This window comes from Podarcis cretensis (genome assembly GCF_951804945.1).
Source record: "Podarcis cretensis genome assembly, chromosome: 3".
In the NCBI taxonomy this organism is placed as follows: domain Eukaryota; kingdom Metazoa; phylum Chordata; class Lepidosauria; order Squamata; family Lacertidae; genus Podarcis; species Podarcis cretensis.
In genome coordinates this window covers 49,683,229-49,703,030 of record NC_137172.1, presented here as the reverse complement: position 1 = coordinate 49,703,030, position 19,802 = coordinate 49,683,229, and the positions used below count along the sequence as shown (strand labels likewise).

Sequence of the window (19,802 nt, the reverse complement as noted above, 5' to 3'; positions counted from 1 at the left end):
ACATAAAATTTTTGGAGACTAGATTAAATTAACTGAATAAGATTTAAGAATATAAATAACATGATAAATTGCTGGAAAAAATTTACAATGATGTAAGTGGGAGTGGGAGACGTGAGGGAGTCCAAAGAAGTTCTGAAAAATGTGTTATGATACATGTTATATTGTTTATTATTTTTGCATTTTGTATTTAAAAAAATCTCAATAAATATTTTTAAAAAAAGAAGATGGCAGGATCCCCAAGGATGTGCTCTAAGGGGAGATGGCTTTAGGCACCAGGCCTGTTGGCAGAGCGACTCTTACAAAGATGTCTGCAAAAATGACATGAAGGCTAGCAGCATTAACCCTGCTGTATAGGAATCCCTTGCAGACGACAGCAGGGCCTGGAGGAAGACAGGTCATGTATCCACAGCAGTGACCAGAGGAGTGACCGCTGGGAGAAGCGCAAAGAGAAGGAACGTCATGATGACGTGTAGCAGCAAAACCAGACACCTTCATCTGCCCCAACTGCAACAAAATTTGTCTCTCCCGCATTAATCTCTGTAGCCACAGCAGGCGCTGTAACTCTCCAACTGTTAGAATTTACCCCCGAAGGCACACTATTCTGTTGTCTCCTGAGACAGGACTAATGCCAACAATTCCATCTGAAAAGGTCCCAACAAGAAGGTAAGAACCACCCTTTCTAATGTGCTAGCTTTTCTTGGTTTTATCTAGAAGATAAATAGGGTAAAACTTTTTAAAAAAATAAAAAAATGGCATTCTTTTCACCTTCAGCCTGCAGTTATGCAGTCCACTCTAGCACTTCATGATCTGATCGCTTTGGTTTGCTGCAAGCGTAGAGTGGGCCATAGAGAAAGTGGAAGACCACAAAAATAGTTCCAAGATAAATTAATTGTTGGTATATATTTGCCTCTTGACTTTGTCCATGGAGTTTTCTTGGCAGGGATACTGGAGTGGCTTGCCGGTTCCTGCTCCAGGTGGATCACGTTTGGTCAAAACTCTCCACTATGACCTGTCCATCTTGGGTGGCCCTGCATGGCATAGCTCATAGCTTCTCTGAGTTATTCAAGCCCCATCGCCATGGCAAGGCAGTGAGAGCTGGAGCATAAAGAAGGCTGATCGTCAAAGAATTGATGCTTTTGAATTATGGTGCTGGAGGAGACTCTTGAGAGTCCCATGGACTGCAAGAAGATCAAACGTATCCATTCTTAAGGAAATCAGCCCTGAGTGCTCACTGGAAGGACAGATCCTGAAGCTGAGGCTCCAATACTTTGGCCACCTCATGAGAAGAGAAGACTCCCTGGAAAATACCCTGATGTTGGGGAAGATTGAGGGCACAAGGAGAAGGGGATGACAGAGGATGAGATGGTTGGACAGTGTTCTTGAAGCTACCAGCATGAGTTTGACCAAACTGCGGGAGGGAGTGGAAGACAGGAGTGCCTGGCGTGCTCTGGTCCATGGGGTCATGAAGAGTTGGACACGACTAAACGACTAAACAACAACAAATATATCTGCCTTGAGATGTTACACTGTGTAAAGCTATATTTATTTCTCCTTCAGCTGCCCTTTTTCCTTGAACCCTTGGGGTGTGTTATGCTGGTGGGACAGCAGCCTCCTGACTCATGTCAGTTCTCTGATTTGTTTATACATTGAGGGGATGACTCAAATGCTGAAGGAGAGGGCAAGCCTTTGTTAAATCCAAGCGTTCTTGACTCATGTCCTATCCAAGAATAATCAGATATGGAAGCATGAAGAAGATTAGTATCTCTGGTATGCACAGATGGTTAGACTGTGGAGCTGTGTAGAAACATCATGAATCATGAATGCTGAGGGATATGCTGAAAAGCTAAGAAAGGTGACTTTCCTACCTGGGAGTTTCTGAAGGTTCAGCCACCACAGAGCTATGCTCCCCGGGTAGCACACTAGTCTGAGAGTCCTGTTTATCAGAGAACTGCTGCTGCTCACTACAGGCCAGTGGCAGAATTGCACATAGACAGCATATAGCTTCAGAAATATTAAGACCAGTGTCAAGTGTAATGAAGAGCCACAACTCTTAATTTTTTAAAAAAGAAAGAATTATTAGGTTTATTAATTACTTAATTTAATTAATTAATTAATTAATTAACAAGCTCTCACAATTACAGCACAATGCAGGGAGTGGTTTTCTTGGTCTCAATATAAAAAACATATAAACCAAAAACATGATTTATTTCCACGTGTTGTTCTACATGAATACCTATTGCCTACAACAAAAGAAGACTGCATTGTCTCTTGAAGGTTCTGACTCCAGCATCTCTTTACCATGTAAGCAATTTCTTCTTCTAAACATGCTTGCAATCATTAAGAAAGCATACATCTGTCAGTCACCTACGCAGAAGTTGCTATGGGCACCTGTCCAGATGAACACAGCCTCTAGAACCTTAAGAACAGCAAGTGCTCAACACCTTGAAAGACAGTCCTCTGTGAGATTTCAAAGCAGCAGGTAGACAATAGGTAGCTCATGCTGTGTACTTTTCATCCCCTTGCTTTAGAGCTTTGTGGTAGTGAGAATAATCGTGATACAGTTCCTTGAAAACTTCTCTCACTCCCACTGGTAAGGACGCATTTAAGAACTTGATATCACGCTCCACACAAAGATCTAGGATGTGATAAATCCCCTCAGTTAGATGTTTCTTTACAGCTGGATGCAAAGTCACCTAGAGGGAACACAATGACTCATTAAAACGTGTTTTAAACACACACAACACTCATAAGTAAAAGCTCTGAGGCAATACAGTAGCTTATTTAATCTGTCCAGCAGGTTACCTGATGTACAAAAACACAACCTGAAATTTTGTAAGACCTGCTGAAAAACTGAAAAATCTCAACACTAAAATGTAGTACACTTTTATTGTTGCATGTGTTCTTGCCATTGAATTTAAATTTGCTTTTATTCCTCATTGTAAGCCACCCTGACAACTTTGTTACAGGGCAACCTAGCACGTACCTCTCCTATGATATACTTCCCTAAGGCCGCTGTCATGTAGCAGTTTGCTTAGCTGACAACAGGTGGCGCTGTGAACTACAGTGGCAGCAGGCCAGGTGAGCCGCGAAGGCACAGCCAGTTGGGGCAGCTCCTCAGCAATAGGCCTGGGTGATATATCAATATATCGCCCAGGACTGGTATGAGGAGCAGGCCATGATGTTGGTTTCACTCAGTGGTATATTGTTTTTGAAATCATCCTTCAAATTCAAGACAATCCAAAACATGCAGTTCATCAGTATGTAACGAATAATAGAACAAAAATTGAGAACATGGCCGTCCTTTTTGAGAAGACAGTAGATGCAGAAGAGACCATTCACTTCATTAAACCAGCTTTGCTTTATGACGTTTCTAGCCCTGAAAGTGATGATGCACATAAACACACACAAACACACTTTTCTTCCACTGTCACCTCCTCAGGCAGGATATGCACTCATTATCTATTATCCTCTTAAGCACTTCTAAGCCTGTCAGTCATCAGAACTGGCTATAAAAATCTTCCACACCTGAGCGCTGGCTGTTCCCTTCCAGCCTTCCCCACAACTGGCACAATCTCTGCACTCAAATGTCACCCTGGAAGCATCTAGCTGCCAAGATTTCTAGCCCCAAGGGGAGATTGTGCTATTTTCTGCCACAGAGAGATCCTCTCCTTTCCTCCCTCCATGCGCCAAAAGCCCAAATTAGCTTCATGCTTCCAGACCTGTCGCACTAAGCTCCTAGAATAATGGAAATTAAACTAGAGGCTGTCATTAAAATCCAGGCTTCCCTTCTCTTCCCCAGGCAAGTAATAAACTCTTTCCTAATGAAGTGAACTTCTAATCGCTGTGACAGTTCATGCAGCTTCAGCAGTGCTGCAGAAGTGGAAGCTGCTTTCGAAGAACAAAATGACCAACGTGCATCATCCGAGATGACTGGGGAATCATTATTACCAAGAAAAACCGTTCATCTTTATATGTACCTGTTTAATGGGGTTCCAGCAGCCAACAGCTGGCCTTTATTTTGCACCTGAAGTACGACATCCTCCTGAAAAAGCTCCCCCTAAAGCTGGAAAAACTGCAGAATGCTGCCATGCTGATGCTAAACATTCGCAGAGCAGACTGTATTTTAAATTGCTGTCACCGCCCTTGGACTTTATGGTAAACGGCAAGAAAGAAATCGAATAAATGATTACAATGTGCTCCATGGGGGTGGGGGTGGGGGCTGCCCTTAAAACTGTTTCAGGAGCTGCGGCTAGTGGTGAGGTTGCTGAGCAGGGCAACCTAAGATGAGCATGTGACGTGCTTTTTTGGGCGGGGGGGGGGGAACCTGCACGGGCTGCCAATTTGCTGCTGAGGCAGATCTAAGGTCCTTCTGTTGATGCATGGAGCCCTTGGGACTTTGATATCTGAAGGAACTCCTTTTCCAACAGAGACCTGCCTGTATGCCAAGAACTTTTAGTTACGCTCACCTTGTTGCACCACGACTTGCTGAGGTCTGTCCCAACGCAACCCAGAGGGACGGCATTTTCCACTATGGCACCCAAATTGCGGAACTAACTCCTGTCTGGAATAAAGCAAGTGCCATCTTCTTCCGATGGTTGCGAAAGGCATTTCAGCTCACCCAGGTGCTAGCAGGTTATGAATGCTGAGCCTAAGTGCTATTCATGGATTGTGTTCCATGGATTCTGATGTATATTATAGTATTTTCAATAGAATTTTGTTGCATTGCTGTGGACCATCCTGGCAACATTTGATAAGAGCAGTATAGAAATATTTTAAATAAAAATACATGGGGGAGGGGGAACTGGGGGGAAGAGCTTGCTTCCACACAAAATTCAGAATCCTCCTTCACTTATTCCCTGAACTGGAAAAATGGGTGCTCAAATTAGTATGTCAACTAGGGATGAAACACCTGGTTAATGAACTGTATGTTAAAGGGGACGGGGTATTTTTGTAGTAGCTTGGACTACTGCAATGTGCTCTACTTTTGAAGGTGACCCAGAAACTACAACTAATCCAGAATGCAGCAGCTAGACTGGTGACTGGGAGTGGCTGCCGTGACCATATAACACCGGTCCTGAAAAACCTACACTGGCTCCTGGTACGTTTCCAAGCACAATTTAAAGTGTTGGTGCTGACCTTTAAAGCCCTAAATGGCCTTGGCCCAGTATAACTGAAGGAGTGTCTCCACCCCCCATGGTCCAGCTCCGAGGGCCTTCTGGCGGTTCCCTCCCTGCGAGAAGCAAAGTTACAGGGAACCGCCAGAGGGCCTTCTTGGTAGTGGTGCCCGCCCCGTGGAACGCCTTCCCATCAGACGTCAAGGAAATAAACAACTATCCAACTTTTAGAAGGCATCTGAAGGCAGCCCTGTATAGGGAAGTTTTTAAATGTTTGATGTTTTATCATGCTTTTAATATTCTGCTGTCAGTCGCTCAGAGTGGCTGGGGAAACCCAGCTAGATAGGCGGGGTATGTATGTATGTATTGATTGAGTGAGTGTATGTATGTATGTATGTATGTATGTATGTACAGTAGTGCCCCGCAAGACGAATGCCTCGCAAGACGAAAAACCGGCTAGACGAAAGGGTTTTCCATTTTGGAGGTGCTTCGCAAGACGAATTTCCCTATGGGCTTGCTTCGCAAGACAAAAATGTCTTGCGAGTTTTTCCGACTTTTCCCCCCCTTTTCCCCCCTTTTTCTAAGCCGCTTATCCGCTAAGCCGCTAAAAGCCGCTAAACCGCTAATAGCGCTAATCCGCTAATGGGCTTGCTTCGCAAGACGAAAAAACCGCTAGACGAAGAGACTCGCGGAATGGATTCTTTTCGTCTTGCGAGGCACCACTGTATTGAGTGAGTGAGTGAGTGAGTGAGTGAGAGGGGGTGAAGGCAGAGAAAGAAAGACAACAGAGCACCTGCCGAGAAGCAGACCCAAAAAACAGCTAGTCTATCAGCAACAAAGACAAAGCTTCCGATGTCAGGAACAGGCTTCAGCCTTGCAGGGTCCCGATTCCCATCCCTGCACTGTCTGGGTTTGCTGTAAGCACACTTTGCCAAGGCTCCTGAACCAGTCAAACTATGGTGAGTGCACACCATAGTTCACCTCCAAACCGGAATCAGAAACCCTACTTTAAACTGAGGTTTAAGAACATAAGAAAAGGTCCTGATGGATCAGGCCAAAGGCCCATCTATCCCATCATCCTGTTCTCAGGGTGGCAAGCCCTGAGCATAGGCCACCTCCATTAGCGGTGGTACTAGGCAGCCGTCATGGCTGGTGGCTAGTTTCCAAATTCTAATAAAAACCTACCTTAATTGCAAGCATCTCTTAAAGCTCCAGAATCTTTTTGCAATCTATTTATGATGTTTGATGCATAAGGAACATAATCATTATACTCTTCTCTTTTCCATTCTTACAAATAAATAGTAAATAGCTGATTATTACCTTCTGCAGTTCAATTACATACTGGGCCACAATGAAGGAAGATAACACAGTAAATTCTTCTGTTTTTGCAGCAATGTAAGTATACATCCGCTCCACCAAGTGGGCACACTTCAGTATAACTTCAAATTCATCTGTGATCCCTTGGAAAGCAAAGTTTAAAGTCAGAGTTTTATTTTTTAATCCTTTAATGATTCTCCCACCAACCCACCCCCCCTGTGAAATACGGGAACAAATCAAAAATCAACCAAACACAACCGTTTCTGTAGCCTGTAATAAACTGTTAACAAAATGAGGGAAATAAGGGGCTGAATAGAAAGTATGCATATGAAAACAATGAGACTGTGTAACAGGAACTCCCTCCTGACGTGTGCAGGGCAAATTTTAGTGCTGTGAAGGAGAATAGAAAGAAACATGACCTTGCATGTTCATGGAAGGACTTCGGCTATGGTCCCATACACCAGGGGCAGGCAAGCTTTCTTCCAATGGAAGGTGATTAACCAATCAGGAGAAGCCATTGGGAGACCAGAGACAAAGGTTGATGTACCATCCCTTCTCTCTATGTTGTGGTCATTGGGATAGGCTTCTACCCCAAGGAGTGAGGTCTTACTGGTTCTTGGTGTGATCACTGCCTCCACCCACTACCGAATATCATTCACCTTTCCATAAATAAGCACTATCACACAAAGCCACTGCATGACACTAGTTAATTTAGGATGCACACTTTTAGGATGTAAGCCCTACTGAGCAAAAATGAGACATATTTTGGAATAAACATTTTCCAGTTTGTGCTGCTAAACTTCAAATCTTGCAAGATGTAGCTGGCTCCACTATGCAAAAGCATTTTACACACAGGACAGGATCACAGAATAGGAATAGAATGGGATACAAATAAAATACCAGACCTTTGTCTCCTTTCTGTTTCCCCTCGTGCATAACTGAAATAACCAGCCTATGGAAACTGTTCAAGAAAGATGGAGCTGCTTTGAGCATCACCTGCAAACCAGTTAAATACAACACTGAAGCACTGGAACAAAAGGCAATCCGTGTTTTAACTTCAAAACAGATTTATTTGCTAAATTTATCTCCCACCCTTCCATCGCAATATGATCACAGGGCGGGTGGCAAGCTACTAGAAAATCAACCATAAAAATATTTAATGGGGCCTAAAACTCACAATCCAGTTTTGGATGCAACATCCCTCCATCTGTCCTTCTCAATACACAAGCCGGTCACAAAGCTCAAGGGGTGACCTGGGACTAATCACACTCTCTTAGGCGAAGCTACCTCGTAGGTGGTTGCGAGGATAAAATGGGGGTGAATGCTATGCATGCCACTTTGATCTCCTTATGGGAAAAGGGGGGCTAGAAATGGAATTAATAAATAAAATCATAATGATGGGAGTTGTTGCCCGGCAACTTCTAGACCTTAGGAAAAAGGATAAAAACACATCAAAATCAACATACGAACTCTGCCCCCTTCGTTACCTTAGGATGACACTGCAGGATGGAAAAGAGAACCTCGTGAATTCCCAGGAAGATGCTCCCATACTCCCTTTGGTCGAGAGGGACAGTCAGAAGAATATTGAACACCAGGGTGACATGATGTGGGTTGGAGAGAACCCCTTCTCCTTGCCTTAGAAGGGCTGCCACTGCCTCCAGTATAGGTACGACGAGGATGGGTATGTGCTTTGGATCTTGAGATCTTGCCTCTTTCATTTGCATCTGAGTCAAAAAGGAAGGAAAGAAGCAGCAGCTGTAGGAAAGGATGTGTGCCCCGGTTTCTCTAACGTGTCCTTTCCTGGCAAGCTTCTGCTGCCATCAAACAATGAAGCAGAGCTTCCGGAGGCACACGTGGTTTTCTCCAACAGGAGTAACACTGGTACGTGAATGCAGATCCATAGTTCTGTATCCAAGACACCCGAAATCTGGCTTTGTAAAAGTTTATGTACGTTTATGGCAGAAGGACGTACCAAGCAATATAGGCAGAAATCGACGGCCCTTCTGTGCTACCATTTCTTTCTAGCTCAATAGAGGTAACTCTGTTTTCTGCACATGCACACGCACACACACCAAACGTCTCAAGGCTGCACATCACCTGCTGGGATACTACATCTCCCTAGCGCTGGATGAGTGATATTCTGAAATTCGGAAAGATGATGTTTCCCCCGAAGGGACATTTCATCGCTCCTGCAACTTCTATTTGTACCTGCATCACAGGAACCTATTGAACAACTCTGATGCGGCCAACAATTCCCCTCCCCTCTGTACCACTTTGTAAATACTTAACTTTTTCCATTTTTGGTTTATGTTACTGATGGCTATGCACTCCCCTGTTATGGTATCTTAGTTCTGGGGCACTTGAACCATTTGATTTTTTATTTTTTTAAGTGAAAAGGAGGAGGGTTACTATTTTCTGCTGCAATTGCAACTGCTTCATCAATTCATATATATATTCATTGCATACACAATATAATTCCCCCCCTCTCCTCCTCCCTTGACACGTATCCTACCCTGTGCCCAAATCTGCTATGCTCTTGAGGGTTGAGTGGGAGAGTTGTGTGGGGAGAGGGGATGAAGATTCCTTTGCACTAGGAGAAATCATTGAGCTGACAGAACGTCCCCTTAGTGCTACTTTAACACACTCCAATGTCCGGAGCGGCTTCATATTCTCCCACTGTGTAGCCCTAGGTCTGGAACACTCATCCATTCCCCATTTGGAGAAACAATTCCCCCCTCCCTTTATGATTCTTTGGAGGTGGAGTGCTATCACTCCCATGCAGAAGAGTAGAAATCCTAGCCATGTTGCAAAACTAAAGCTTGGAAAGGGCATGGCCCCAACAAGTGTAGCTCCTCACTTTCCATCTACTCATGTACATGTTGGGGTGGGGAACCTGTTGCGCTCCAGACACTGCCGAACTCCGGCTCCCATCAGCCCCAGCCAGCTTGGCCAATGATGGGAGTTGGAGTCCGATCAACAACACCAGCTCCCCACCACACACTCCTTGGGAATAAAAGGCATGTGGGGAGTGCATTAGTGTCAGTAGCACAGATAGGCTCCGAAGCGCCACAGTTCTGGCTGCAAAGATACTCACAACTAAAGCAGTGATTATCCGGGGACTGGAAAACCAGAACGCTTTCTCTTTCTCTCTGCTTAAAGGGCAGCCAAGCAGCACTTTGACTAGAGTAACAGCCGACAATGCTTCCTGCACAAAATAAAAACAAACATTGCATTTCAAACAGGAGACGTGAAGGTGAAAGGGTGCAACCCCGGGAAAGTTAGGTATAATCACAGTTCCATGGAAATGAATAAAATTTAAATCCATCAAAATAAGAGTTCAGAGTCTGCGTTATACATTTTTTTCTAGACATGTAAAATATTTTTTAATGTGTCTCTTCCTCAGACCTCCTTTTTCCATTTCCATTTCCCCCTATCTTTCTCCACACAGACACACTTGTGTCTCTTCCTCAGACCTCCTTTTTCCATTTCCATTTCCCCCTATCTTTCTCCACACAGACACACTGGTTTTCAGGCTTTTCCTTCTGTGGCCACTGAACACTGTCCTTACTGGGCTCTTTTAGGACATTATTCCTTTCCCTAAATATATGTTTATTTCTGCAACCCCCACAGGTTACCCCCAACTCTGCCAATACTTTTCTTGTGCATGTGGTTTTAGTAATGCAAGGACAAGCATTTCAAGAGTTGAGATATTAGCACGTAAACAGAGTAGAATCTGCACTAGAGGTCCAATTCCCCATTTACAGTATTTACAAATGAAAGGCTAAAGCACTTTTGGGAAAGGGCCGTAACTCAATGGGCAGAACATACGTGTCGTCCTCAGCAGGTCCCAGCTTCAATTTCCAGCATCTCCAGAGAAAGCAAACATCAGGCAGTAGATCTGAGGAAAGATCTCAACCTGAGATCTTGGGAGAGCCAGCGCCACACAGAATAGGCAACATCGGTTAAATCAGAAATTGGCCCGCCAGATGTTTATGAACTACAATTGCTATCATCCCCAATACCAAGGGAAGTTAGAGGAGAGCAACAATATCTGTAAGACCAGAGGCTGTTCCTCATCCTGAGATTAAATAGTTTGATTCTGTAGAAGCCAGCCCAAGATGCCCAAACATGTCAGTTTCAATGCTACACATTCTGATACCTCCTTTCCACATAAGAGTAGTAAAAAAAGTGCTTGCTGTCATATGGTTGCTATGTAATGTCATAGCAAGGAGTAGGATGGGCAACAAACAGTTATGATGCATATGAGAAGTTTAAAAGATAAGTAAATCATTTCCCCCTACTTCATGATTTTGTTTCCAAATATTGCGAACATCTAATCCCTCAAGCACCACCCTCAACATGGCACAAAAGTCGTCAGGAGTACAATTCTCCACCAGCTGGGCCATCAATTCTGTCAGCTGCACTTCCAGATCTCGAATCACTTGGACGGTGACTCCAGGACCTGCAATAATGAAAGACAACGCTATCATCCAAACTCCAGGCCCGCTGGAGGCTGCTGGGTTCTGAATCATTTTAAGAACAATTCACAAAATGGGTTTGCATGAATTGTAATGCTTTTCTGAACTTCTGCTGAAGTTCTTGGCACCCATCTGTCTTGAGAGACAATGGAGTGCCTCTCTGAGGGTGAAATGAAACTGCTGGAGAATCACTGTACCTGCTGTGGCTGCAGAGACCCGTAACTGCTGCCTCCTGCATTGTTTTTGCTACATTAGCAGCACCAAAATGATCTCTCTGGGACGCAAGCCTGGGCAGTGTATATGGAGATCCTGGGCTGCTCAGATGGCAAGACTCCCCTCAGCCTCACTGATATGGTCCAAAGGAAAGCAGAGCAATACATTTGGCACCAGCTTGGTTGCAGGAGCTACTGGAAGGAGCAGTACAAGGCGCCATCCAACCATCTTAGGGACTCCACTATTTGTGTAGGGTTTGCTCCTTAGCCTTTTCTTTGTTTCTTTCATCACCACAAGCTTCTATCAAAGAGAATAAGTGCTTCTTATGTGGGTAGGATGCCTATTCCTTTCAAAAGCCTGAGGCTAGGGAGAAGAACGGGTGGCCCGGCCTTCTCCTGTCACATGACCTTGATTCTGAACTCTCTAAGGGAACATCATCATGATTTTCCTTGCCTAGTACAACAAAGAGATGGGATCTTGCAGAGTGAAGTGGCTATAATAGGACAGGGTGGGTGGTACAATGCACAACAGCAAGTAAGGCTGTGCTATTAAGCAGCAGCTATCAGCCAGGTAGGGAGCCTGTGGCCCTTCGATGCTGCTGGACTCCGACTCCCATCATTACTGACTGTAAGCCACCGTGGCTGGAGCTGAGGGGAACTGTAGTCCATCTACTTTTGGAAGGCTCAAGGTTCCCCATCCCCAAGCTGGATGTCTGTACCAACATTGTAACTCACAGACTCCCTTAAGGCTTCCATTTGTAACAAAGGGTTGAGAGAGGGATAACCAGTTGTCACCTGCAAGTAGTTTTCCGATGGAGTGAAATGCAGCAATGGAAGTTGCTTGTGCAGGATACAGTTCCGGCATGGAACAGAAGGCAGTTAGGAACTGCAGCGCGGAGCGAAGGAACTGGACGTTGCCGCCAGCCAAGTCAAGTTCTCTCAAGAGCTGAATGTAGAAACGTTGGTACAATTCACGGTGAGACAGCTGCTGGCATTTGCTCGGCTGCGCGGGGCTTTTTTGTGCGTTCTCCCCCATCACCGACTGCGCGAGGAAAGAATCTGCTTTCAGAAGGGTAGTAATGCACGGCAGGAACACCAAAGGCAACGGCTGGCCTTTTGTGTGATTTTTAAGGCAGAACTGGATGGTTGCTCCTGTCTGCAGCACTGCCTGTTCCAGCAAAACAGGCAGTGTTCCTGAAGCCTGATGGTTCCCCTGCTGCTGGAGGTGCTGGAGGTGCAAAGTTAGAACTTGACACTGTGCTGTTACTGCCACCAAGAGGAGCTGGTCAGCAGCAGGGCTCCAACTCTCAGCATGTTCGCTGCTGGCTGCACACGGCTTGCAAGTGGCTAGGAACGACATGAACTTTTCCAGGTTCAGCTTCACACTTTGCCGCCTCTCGAGAGTGAACTGAAGGTAGTGCTCCAAAAAGACCTGGATCCCACACAGAAATTCATCCCACGGAGCAGCTGCTGAAACGCCGGCCGAAGTCTTGCATGCTGCAAATGCAGAGGAGAGGGCGGCTTCGAGAACATCGCTGGCATGCAGGACCTTGAAGGAGGAATTTGCGTTCCTGCCCGTCTGCAGGCAGGCCAGGAGACGGTAGCAGGTTGTCCTGAACTTCAGAGACAAGGCCTCGCTGCAAGCAACGCTTGCCTTGGTGTTGGCAGCCAAAGATAACAGCAAAAGGAAGCACCGCGTGTGGCCCAGAGGAAAGAGGCTGTCCAGATTCAACGCCGAAATTATATCCAGCAAACCCAAAAGCCTACTGAGGTGCTCTTCTTCCAAGGTCACATAATCCCTCCCCTTTGCTGATGATAGTATAACCTGAGCAGCTTTCTCCATTGCTGTCCAGCACATGGAAGGTTCGCTGCTAGGCCCTGTGCTGGCACCGCGACCAGAAGGGTCAAACTCACACCATGGCACATCTTCTGCAGACAGTTGTTGAAGAGACTGGTTGGCAACGATGCTCGCACAGTGCTGGACTATGTGGCTTAGGAAAGAGGAGTGTATTGCCCGCAGCTCTGGAAGAAGAGGACTATGCAGCAAATCTGTAGACACCTTTCCAACGGTGATTAAGGAGCTGCCGTCACCATCAGGGGCTGCCTGTGTCTGGTTCGCCAACAGTGTTTTCAGGAGCACACCTGCAACGTACCATGTATCACTCATGGATAGATAGGGGGCCAGGATGGGAAGGTTGGAGACTACGAGGTGCCAATGAGCGGTAGGGTAAGTGAGGCTAGTTATTGCGCCTGCATTGCCATCCCAGGGCTCTGACTCGTCTCCATTTGTGCAACATCTTCCAGACTGAAGAATGAAAGCTCCAGCACACTGCAAAGCCTGGTGGGATGCCTCTGTCTGAGAGCTGGATTGCATCAGCATCATCTTCATTTTCTGAAGCACCAGCCATTCTGTACAGTATCTGCTCCCTGAGCAGGAACAGCTTAAGAGCTTTGTGATCTTCTCCCAGCACTGCGTATCCAAACCAGGGAGGACAGCCGAGAAGTCCCAGTTGCTTACGGTGGAATCAGTAAGAGCCAAGGTTGTTTTGCCTGCCGGGGAGGCATACTTTGGGCAATTTAAACTGAAAAGGGTATTGACCGCTCCCCAAGTGCAAGCAAAGAGGAGAGCAGAGCCACCAACTTTCTCTACCCAAAGCTCCAGCTCCGTTTCTTCTGCCTGGCAATCTGTCAGCAGGTCAAACAAAGCTCGGATCACCTCCCTCTGCATCGTCTCCATCAGATTCTGAGTCCGACGCACAACAGGCAACGGGGTGGAATCATCTAAGCTCCTCATATGGAACAGAACAGAGTGCAGCAATGAGCTCATGGACTGGAGCTTCGAGGCCACGTCAGAGTCTCCTCTGACATCAGGTATAAGGAAAGTCTGGCACTTCTCCAGTATGAGTGCCACAATGTCCAGGATCTGATTGGGTGGCAGATCGAGGAGGCACTCGCAGAGCTTGGCCCGGATGCCTGCAGGAAGAACCGGGAGCCTCAGCTCCTCTGCAGCAGGACGGCAGATGACGGACAGAACCTCTTCAAAGAGCTTTTGGAACTGGCGCAGCTTGGCGTAAGTGTGGAAGAGAGTCGCAACGAGTGTCTCCTGAGCCTTTTTTGTACGCAGCTCAGAGACCTCTGCATCAATCCAAGCAGAGGCCACCAAGTCGTCCAAATCAGGCTCCACAATCAAATGATTTAAGGAGATCAAGGCCTTGAGACACCTGAACCAGGCAGGGATGGCAGGCTGGGAATGACTCACCAGAATCTGTGCCAGCTGGCGGTAAAAGTGAAACTGCACTTCCTTGTGCCGAATCCTATCCGCGGCAACGTTATAGATGCCGTTGCTCAGCACCGAGTTCAAAAGCTGCTCCATGGCCAGGAGCTCCGAGGTCCATTCTGACGGAGAAAACTGGCTGTTCCAAAGATCCTCTTGAAGCCTGGAAATCCTTAGACAGCGATAAAGCCTGGTGAGCATGTGGAAGCAGACAAGGTGGTTTTCAGCCTTACTGTAGGATTCTAGGAACAGCTTAAAGAGGAGAGGCACAGAGTTTGCTACCACTTTCCCATGAAGAGCCGGAGGACAAAAACTAGCATCTTCTAATCTAGCCTGGATTGTGCTGGCCGGCAGCAGGAGATGTTTCAAAGCCCCTTTTCTTACGGCGTGAGGCTCCTTCTCTGGCAGCAACTCTTCACTGTAAGACGCCAAGAGTTCTGGCCGGAAAATACCAGCCACCAGCAGGGCTTCTATGCTGTTCCGGATCTCCTTGCTCTGATGCTGACGCAGATGGCCATCTTCCGCCTGCGTCCATGCCCCGCTAGTGAGCAAATGCCTCAGGAGCAGGCACGGCTGAAGCAGCTGCTTAGTCACTTGCCCAAATACGCGGTTCGCATTGGCCTGCTGCCTCTGAATCAGGAGGTACCGCTGGAAGGTCAGCTGGAGGACTTCGAGCAACTGGGGTGACACAGCCTCTTCCGATGACAACTGCCAACATGCCAGACAGGACAACTTGCTCAGAAGGTCCACCAGAAGCTCAAATTTTGCAGTGTAAACTATCGAGAGAGGGGGCACAGACAGGATGCCTCTACAGCAACTTAGCACAGTGCCAACGTCCTTCAAGGTTTTTTGGGCATAAGAGGTGGAAAGCTTTTCATTCATGACCTGGAGATTAAACAGAAAGCAAAGACAATTCACGGTCAATCTTCTACATGGAAATGATACTCTAATGGTCAATAACTAGGGGAGCTTAAGGTCAGAAGCTCTCCATCTAGTGTCTTCTTACATGATGTTTGGTTAGAGTTACAGGTATTTACTGCAGCTTATGTATCATGTAATAAATCACCTATTATTATTCTTTGCCTCTTTCTCTCTGCCATCGGTATTGTTCTCCCTTCCAACAAAAATATTGTTGTCCCTAAGACAAATAATCCACTGAGGCTCCTTGTAAGTCTAGAGCTTAGATCCTGATGAAAGAGGGGTCAGGACCTGCTGACAGCCAAACTAAAGACCCCTAACATGTGGGTGAGGGGGATACCATAGTATGCAGTCTTTCTAAAAGTCATATGTGACACTGGCTCTAAAAGCTGCATTGTGCTTCTGCAGAATGAAAAAATTCTCTTTTCTAAACATCATCTAGGCTGTTCTGCAGCATATCCTGTTTCAGTGACCTTTTAGATTAGGTTCTTCAAAAGTGACCAGAAAATATTTTGTTCTTATAAACGTTCTATATTTTAATGCCCTAAATATGATTGTTCTAAATTGTTCAAAGCAGTATGTTCTCAAAAAATTACAGAGCTAATTTTCCTGAATGATTGCAGAATTTTTTGGGCAATAAAAGACTGACAGCACAGTGCTAACCTAGTCAGTAGCTAGTCCTATTGACTTCCCTGGGGCTTACTCCAAAGATAAGTTAGGGCTACAGTCTAAAACTATCTGTTATACAGTTATAATCATAAAACCAGTTATTGGGAGTTAAACCCTGTTGTACTGGGAGTTAAATCCCAATGTATTCAGTGGGATTTGCTTCTGAATAAATATACACAAGATGGCCTTGTTTACACATCAAGGTAAGGTTGAATCTTGGGCTACAGCTTGTGGTTCATAAGGAGAGACAACATGCTAGGTCAAACCTTGTCTTAAAGGTAAAGGGACCCCTGACCATTAGGTCCAGTCGTGACCGACTCTGAGGTTGCAGCGCTCATCTCGCTTTCTTGGCCGAGGGAGCCAGCATACAGCTTCCGTGTCGTGTCATGTGGCCAGCATGACTAAGCTGCTTCTGGCGAACCAGAGCAGCGCATGGAAACGCCGTTTACCTTCCCGTTGGAGCAGTACCTATCTACTTGCACTTTGACGTGCTTTCAAACTGCTAGGTTGGCAGGAGCAGGGACCGAGCAACGGGAGCTCACCCCGTCGCGGGAATTTGAACCGCCAACCTTCTGATCGGCAAGTCCTAAGCCCTGTCACAAAACAGGATTTAAAAAGAGCAGGGAGGAACAAAGCAGTTGTGACCTCACTGGAAGCCACACCAAGTTTCTCGCACGCACGTGAGGATTATATATACATACAAGCTGGAGCCAATACATATAAATATGGCAGTAGGCACATTTGCAATATTAGAGGAATACGGCAGTCAGGGTGAGCAACAGCTGCCAACAGTTAGTGGAGGTTACCAGAGAAAATTAGAGAGGAACTTATGATGGAAGAGGTGGGACAGTCAGAAAAGCCCAGCGTGGACTATACACTACCCACTGATAAACAGGGTCATACTGTCCTGAACATATCTACACATCAAGTTACCTGTGCAATTGAAAAACGTAGGGTGATTGTCTTTCCATTCTTGAAGAGACTCTGCAGCTTCCTGCTATGAAGGATGTTGTCCAGGTACGTCCAAAGCTTCTCAACAATATCATTGGGCAATTCAAGTTTCTTGTTGGAACAGGAAACCAGGGTATGGCACACCCAATCCAGCAAGACCTGTGTTCACAAATATATTTATACACTAATAATAGCCATTCTACATCTTTTAAAGATAAAGGGGGTGGAGGTGGAGGGAGGGAGGAAAGAAGGAGCGTGAAGACACATAATGCACTGTCCAGATGAGAAAAAATGCCTAGAAACCATGTGTAAGCTACTCTGGAGTTTCATGGAAGATTCCAAGAGTGCTAACAAGAAGTTCAAGTTCAGCTGGAATTCTGCATATGCTCCAGAACTATGGGCAGGATTCACTTAACAAGTCCTGTCAGCAATGACTGAGCAGCAACTTCTGCTTGCGCAATGACTCATGGTATAAACTCTGAGGGTTCAAGGATTTTGATGTCTCAAAGCACTATTCAGGAGCAATAAAGTTCTTTTCAAGTCCCACTGGTTTCAGTGCAAGAGAATTGAGCACGAGCTTAACTCTCCCACTGAGATCAGAAGGATGCCTAGACTGGGGCTTTTAGGAAATAAAATAGCAATCAAGGTGTGCTAATACTCTGGAAATTCTAATGTAGAATGTACCCCCATCGTGACGTGTAAGTAACATTATTTGGAAAGGCAAGACAGTACAGTTGCTAGAAAAACTAGGTGTTAAATATTTACTGAAACCCAGATTTCCTTGAGAGAATAAACATATTTACAGTAATGTACCAAAGATGGCATTCTTGTAATAAATCTTATTTGTATGATTGTAAGCTGTTTAAACTGTTTTTAATGTTCTAACCTGCCCTGAACCTTAGGGTGAAAGTAAAGGGACCCCTGACCATTAGGTCCAGTTGTGGCAGACTCTGGGGTTGTGGCGCTCATCTCGCTTTTTTGGCCGAGGGAGCCGGCGTACAGCTTCCGGGTCATGTGGCCGGCATGACTAAGCCGCTTCTGGCGAACCAGAGGAGCACACGGAAACGCCGTTTACCTTGCCTATTTATCTACTTGCACTTTGACGTGTTTTCAAACTGCTAGGTTGGCAGGAGCTGGGACCGAGCAACAGGAGCTCACCCTGTCGCAGGGATTCGAACCGCCGACGTTCTGATCGGCAAGTCCTAGGCTCTGTGGTTTCAACCCACAGCACCACCTGCATAGGGTAAAGGTAATAAATAAACAAATAACAACAACAGCAGCCTTTTATGAAAAATTGAACAAAATGAAATACCAAAGTATTCCCTGCCACTTCCAGTTAGAGATGGGTATTAGCTAGATATGAAAAAATGGCTTGAATAACATTATCTGTGTTGAACAAAGGCATTCTATATACAAAATTAATTTGAACATCATTTTTGTGTGTGTGTGGGGGGGTACATTTATGAAAACACATTACTTGTTCTTTGTTTGGAAGAAAGCACTGATGAGAAATCCATGCAAACTGAGCCAACTTGAGTTTGTCCTCCCATGATGTCTTTGCACTTTTTAGCTTCAGGTGAATGCCAGAGTAAATGGCAGCCATGAAGATAGTATCTAAAATAAAATAAAAAGATTTTGAGAAGGAACACTTGAAGTATGCATTAACTGCGCTACTAGTTCACAATTTATTATTTTATGCAAGTGCACTTCCTTAACACAGGTTCTCTGTATCCATTCTGGTTTGTGCCATCAATGAAGAAAGAGCTAACGTAGGGTTAAGAGTGTGAGCTGTGAACCAGGAAGTTCCTATTTCACGTTGCAGCCCTCACTTAGGTGGCCTCGCTTAGATGTCACTAACCGCAACATCTTCCCCAAACATAGCAACTGCTAGCAAGATTGCCTTTCATTCCCCAGGATCACAGAAGCAACACTCCGAACAGGTTATGGGTTGCTTATGGTTCTCAAGGAGCAACTACAAAAGGGTCACCATTGACATCCGGACTTCAATACAGATCCAGCCCTCACCACCAAGTAACCACATCCTGCCCGTAGCGTATGAAAAATCTTTTATGCAGGCAATGACAGGACTTCCAGGGAAACTTGAAAATTTGGCACCTCTCGTTAAAAAAAAGATCCTAAATACTTTGACACAGATCCCTCACAACCAAGTGTCACACGTGCTATTAAGGTCGCACGCTTTCTTAACAGTGAAGCCCATTCAGTATAGTCTCGGTATATGAAAGATATTTCACTTGCGATCTGGTCTGTACCTCCTCTCTTCGCTTGCCCCCAACTTCTCCTTTTAAAAATAAGAGTAGCAGTAGCAGCAAAAAAAAGTGTCTCACTAAACTCAACTCAATGAGAATTGCTTATTTAAACAGCCACAGCAACAACGCACGCAGAGGATCGCGCCCTCTCGTTCCGGTTCGCTCAGACGCGCATCTTGCGCCGAAAAACACCACGCGGACGAAAAACTCCCCCTCACCCCGGACTTACGCGCCGATGGCGACGCTCCTCAAGCGCAACACCACGCTCTCGCCCTGGCCCCGCCCCCTCTCCCGGTCCCGCCGCGCACGTGCTGCTTCTTCCGGCACATCCTCAGACTCCCCCCCACACACTCCTCCTCCTTCGGCGTCACCTTTCCCCGAACCAGCGAGTTGCAGGAGCCAGAGAGCGAGAGCGAAAAGAGCTCCGCAGGCGTAACTAGCCGAGCGCCGACAGGGCCAGCCTCCCCATTGGCTGGCAGGCCGCGCCTGCGCGTTCGCCTTCCTCCCCCGGCCCCGCTCTCCTCCTTCTCTGTGTCAGTGCCGTCAGTCATGGAGCGGCTCCTTCGAGCCGCGGCGGCAGCAGCAGGAGCAGCGGCGGCAAT

At 46.1% G+C, this 19,802-nt stretch overlaps 1 protein-coding gene across 2 annotated transcripts; it reads right to left on the bottom strand.

The window, feature by feature from the left end:
• Positions 1-1,521: 1,521 nt before the first annotated feature.
• Positions 1,522-19,673, bottom strand: URB2 (URB2 ribosome biogenesis homolog). Of its 2 annotated transcripts, none has more exons than XM_079971055.1 (10): positions 19,572-19,673; positions 18,411-18,547; positions 16,916-17,092; positions 11,917-15,280; positions 10,733-10,893; positions 9,526-9,636; positions 7,919-8,155; positions 7,337-7,427; positions 6,435-6,574; positions 1,522-2,693 (listed from the first exon to the last, which is right to left on the bottom strand). In XM_079971055.1, the coding sequence occupies exons 2-10, from the start codon at positions 18,534-18,536 to the stop codon at positions 2,496-2,498; spliced, it is 4,605 nt and encodes a 1,534-aa protein (XP_079827181.1). In that variant the 5' UTR covers positions 18,537-18,547; positions 19,572-19,673; the 3' UTR covers positions 1,522-2,495. The 2 variants fall into 2 exon arrangements, with proteins under 2 accessions (XP_079827181.1, XP_079827180.1); XM_079971054.1 differs by lacking the exon at positions 19,572-19,673 and adding an exon at positions 19,430-19,549.
• Positions 19,674-19,802: the final 129 nt, after the last annotated feature.

Coding starts and splice junctions, on each gene's coding strand:
- URB2 (XM_079971055.1), bottom strand. CDS start 18,536: ATGGCTGCCATTTACTCTGGCATTCACCTGAAGCTAAAAAGTGCAAAG. Junction 15,281..16,915: donor TACGTTTTTCAATTGCACAG/GTAACTTGATGT, acceptor TTTAATCTCCAG/GTCATGAATGAAAAGCTTTC. Junction 8,156..9,525: donor GGATAATCACTGCTTTAGTT/GTGAGTATCTTT, acceptor TTTTTGACTCAG/ATGCAAATGAAAGAGGCAAG.